At 45.0% G+C, this 4,762-nt stretch overlaps 1 protein-coding gene across 1 annotated transcript; it reads right to left on the reverse strand.

Moving 5' to 3' along the window:
- Positions 1-3,310: 3,310 nt before the first annotated feature.
- On the reverse strand, positions 3,311-4,762 carry LOC106810062 (uncharacterized protein K02A2.6-like). Its single transcript, XM_014813325.1, has one exon. The coding sequence runs from the start codon at positions 4,760-4,762 to the stop codon at positions 3,311-3,313; it is 1,452 nt and encodes a 483-aa protein (XP_014668811.1).

The raw sequence follows: 4,762 nt of genomic DNA on the forward strand, positions 1-4,762 counted from the left end.
CCCGTTCACCTTCTCAACTGACTTCATCTGCGTGGCGTTATCTGTGTTTATTTGTGAAGCCGGACTGGACACCGTGGAAATTCGACATTGACATTATTAAAACAGCTAAAAGCAATACCACGAGCACGACGATCATCAGAGACGGTACTACTCACTCTCAGCTCTCAGAGTTTCCGGCTTCAGATGCTCACGACTCTATGGCGGAATGCTAATATTTACCATTTCCAAAGCTATGCATTTTCTGGATTCATCAAAAAATTTCTTCATTTCAATCTGATGGTTTGCCTCAAGCTCACCTAGGACAAATACTCCATGTTGACACAGGGGACCCCACCTCGCTTGGCCTGTCTCTGATCTTATACTAATATATGAATTTCTTTATCGGTGCAACCGCAACTAAACTCACTCTATATAACACCCTTACACATAACCCAGCTACTGCGTACTGGTACACATGGCCTATCACACAGTCCAACGTTAACAGGCACTCGCTCCGACAATCGGGTATGGCGCTGTGAGCGGTGTTTCAGCTGAGTGTTATACGAAGAGATCTTAACAGTTGATCGCCAACGAATTCTCTTACATATCTTGCCCACAAGGCAAATACACGAAAGACAATTGTTCTATCAAGGTCTTTCAACACGAACAACAGGTCCAACCCATTCGTACACTGCGTGTGTTCTAGCGTAATAGATAACACTTTACTATAACGCTTTTTTGTTCCAGTTTTCTTTTGTACTTTCTTCCTCTCCAAGACTTCCATATTTTTTCTCGCTCTGCCGTGTGGTCGTCCGTGTGAAAATTTTTCGCGACATTCCGGGCCTATCAAGTTGTCACCTCTTCACACCGCTCCTTTTCCCCATCCTTCCGGCGTGCACTCTCCGTGGTTCATCTTGTGGAGTGCCTAGTTCAGGCATACGAGCCTAACCACAAACTCGTTAACTCTGCCATTTGCTTCCTTAGTCACAATTCGGCAAGACTGGGCCCCGGTTTTTGTAAGAATGGTTAAATTTGGGTCTAGACTTCGAAGGTGTGAATGGAGACGGACGGATAATGCACGAGCTACCTTAGCCTTACTAGTACTTGGCCTACGACTAGATCCTTACTTATGTAGTGTCTTTGTATCATGATCCGATCACGCGAGGCGTCTGATGCGGTGGCAGCAACTCTCCGGATTTCCCACTATGACTATCCTTACTTTAACGCAGGAGACTTCCTTTATAGCAGCGAGGTTTTGCAGCTTCCCTTTCACGTGTTCCTACACTGCTCCATACAGAGAGCACTGGTCTGGGGACACCATGCCGCTATTTTTGCGATAATCTTTAGTTTTGAGTACAGGGGCGGTCAGGCTCTGGGGGTAGACTAGTGCCGGAGAGCAATACCAGATGAGCCAGATTGTAACCCCGCCACCGTGAGGGAAGCAATATATATAGACTAACGTGTACCCCCCCATACTGTAAACTGGATTTATTACGAATAGCCAGAGACCATTGGCCTGTGCCTATCTGTTCCCACTGAGTATATAAATGTATCTGGCATTGATCCATAAAAATTTGTCAATCATTGCAAACCGAAATGCCTTAATGCCAGAGTCTCAGAAACGCTACGCGCGATAATACATGAAAGAAGATAGGTTTCGCTCGGTTATACCAACCGCATATTTCTTTGTTTTCACAATTATAGTGAACTAATAAAGTCTCAATACAGTTTCTCGCTCGGGGTTATTTTTCACGCCCAAACCCAGCCGCCTCGAGGTAGCCGAGGAAAAAAGTTACTTACGGCTTGAGTCATTTACGAGGGCAGCCGAACCTGCTCTAGCATAGACTGGGATAGTCATAACCACGTGTGCCGCCACCCGTGAAAAATCCTTTAGCTACGCCACTGTACTCCCCTAACCCAACCGACCCTTACCTCCATTCATTCAGACAGAATCACGCTCAGTAAACGTCATCGCTCAGACTCACGATGGTTTAATACGGGTGGTTTTTGGGCGGGCCCCCTCCCCCCCCTCCCCCTCTTTATGGACCGTTGAAGTAATAATAGTGTAGAATTGTAACACTGACTAGGATAGAACACTTGGCAGCAGAGAAGGAGCTCACATGGGCAGTAGCACGTAAAGCAGTTCCCTTATCGAGCAGCGGGTGCAATCACTCGTCAGTGCAATAACCTTCTACGACTTTTTAATTAGTCGATAGCCTTATTAGTGAAAAGGGTCTAGGTCGCGTTTAAGGTGATACATCTTGGATCGCGTCATGAATTGAATTACAGTGTCTGTTGATTCCCGAAGCCTTTGTTCATATAAATGGGATAAGGTATGTAATTGACGTATTTGAACTCAAGTTTTTTTACCACATGGGCCTTATTATTCTTTTGATTAGCAAGCCTAGCCTCCTAGCGTTATAATAGAAAACTTTACTTCAACTTGTAACATTTAACTGCGTTATAATATAGCAATAATGCGTATTTCGGGCAATGGTCATTCGTCGAATGTTTACCAATGTTTTCCTCTGAGTCCCAATATACTCCTTTGATATTTTTGGTCCACAGATACTTACAATTAAATTATTACATCATTCAACGCTACGGAAATATGAACGCTGCGCAGCAGTTGACACCCATGAGCGCAACTTTCCGTAGCTTGCGACCCTGAAAAAGTAGCCTGCCCGTATTTTGGCATTTTATATTGCTTAGCTGTATATAATCGACGAGGGGGCTAATCACAAAATGGTCGCAGACATGACTATTTTAGTGGTCCTTAAACTGCTCATTTACGGCTTACAGACCGGCAACGATATTTCACTCTTTAGGGCAAGAATTTATCCATATTTTAACTGAAACTATATGTCGTTTATAAGATATTACAATTCTTTTGCTTTTAAATGGATAAATAAGAAACACCCTCGGTCTGTAGCCCTTGGTTGGAAAGTGGTTTTGCGCAACTTATCAGATCATGCGCTTTGAGTGGCGCCACCGTCGTTGTAATCAAACTGTAGTCGTTAGTTTTAAAACATTTTTTAAAAATATTTCTAATGGTGATTGAACCATGAAACTTTTTATGTAGCGCAATTATAACCTAAATTAGCTGAAAATAACCCTAGAACCTAGAGGCTACTGTTCCTATAATGATAAACAAAATACTCTACGACATAACCTGTCGATTATTATATTACAGAAAATGAATCAAGAAGTTATAAAACATCTGATAGCATATAATAAGCATACTAGCACTGACAACTGAGAACAAAACTAGACGCGATAGGTACAATTATGATATGCACACAATGATATACATTTCGCTCTGGTCAGCTTATTATGTCACATAGTCCTTCAAATATGCTGGACGGTGGCGCTCCCTCGCCCGATGCACCTTGGATGAACTGTCCAACGGTCTCTCCTCCGTCTGGCTGTTCTGATCGGATTCTACACGTGTCCCCTCATTCTCTCCAGTAGGATCCGGAATGACATCCCCATCACTTTCTGAACCGGACATGTCCTGTGACTGGTATCTGGCATCCACTGCCTTGAACCTGGATATATTTCTGGTCACCGGTTTGGAGCCATGCGTAGCGGTCACCATATCACCTTTACGTTTCACTACCTCGTGTAACTTAGGGTAATACGGTGGATCCAGCTTACGCGGATGTGGATCCTGTAGTATGACAGCGTCACCTACACAGATATCCGACTCGCATGCTCTCCGTCGTTTGTCCGCATATCTCTTCATTCTGTCCTTTGCATTTTTGTCACTGAGCAGCACATTTTTGTGAATATCCTCTTTTGAGAAACTCTGAATGCTGGGTAACTCTGTTCTGATATTCCTGTGGAATAGAGCTTCTGCGGGTGCTACTTTTGTTGACGAATGGGGTGTAGCCCTGTACTGTCTGAGGAATTTCCACAGTTCCTGCTTCCACGGTTTCCTCTGAGACTCTGAGGTATGCAGATTCTTCTTCAGCGTCCTCATGAACCGCTCTGCCTCGCCGTTAGCCTCTGGCCACTCCGGCGTGATCCTCCTGTGTTTGAATCCAAGGTAACCAGCAAACCCACGGAAATCGCTACTATTGAAAGGAGGGCCATTGTCCGTCTTCACCACTTCGGGAATGCCATGGCAGGCAAAGATCTTGTCGAAGTGGGGAATCGTCGACCGAGCAGATGTGCTGTGGGTGATCTCTACAGCTGGGTAACGGCTGTATTCGTCAACGACCACTAACAAATATTCACCCGTAGGCAGTGGGCCACAGAAGTCCGCAGACACATGAGTCCACGGCTGCTCGGGACATTTGCTCATCTTCAGAGGTGCTCTGGTGTTTTCTCTTGTGCTCACTTGACAAGGGAGACAGTGTTTCACTTCTGCTTCAACCATCTTGTCTATCCCCGTGAACCAAACCTTACTCCTCAGCAAAGCCTTTGTCTTGACTACTCCTTGATGTCCAAGGTGTGCCAGTTTCACTACTTGGCTCTGTAATGCTGCCGGTATTACTATTCTGTTCCCTCTGAGCAAGATACCGTTCGACGTCACACACAGGTCTGCTCTGACGTTCCAGTACGGCTTCACCCGTTGATCCTCGTCTACAAGTAATTTGTATAACTCTCCTGACTGCACAACGTTTATGACACTAGTCAAGACGGGATCTTCCTCTGTCGCCTTTTGTACTTGCTCAATAGTGATAGCTTGAGGCATGGCATGTGACAGCACAAAGTTCACATACTCCTCTGTCACTCTCTCATCACGATCTGATTCGACTGGTATCGGATGGCGTGACAT

The sequence above is a fragment of the Priapulus caudatus genome, unplaced genomic scaffold, assembly GCF_000485595.1.
Source record: "Priapulus caudatus unplaced genomic scaffold, Priapulus_caudatus-5.0.1 Scaffold408, whole genome shotgun sequence".
NCBI lineage: Eukaryota > Metazoa > Priapulida > Priapulimorpha > Priapulimorphida > Priapulidae > Priapulus > Priapulus caudatus.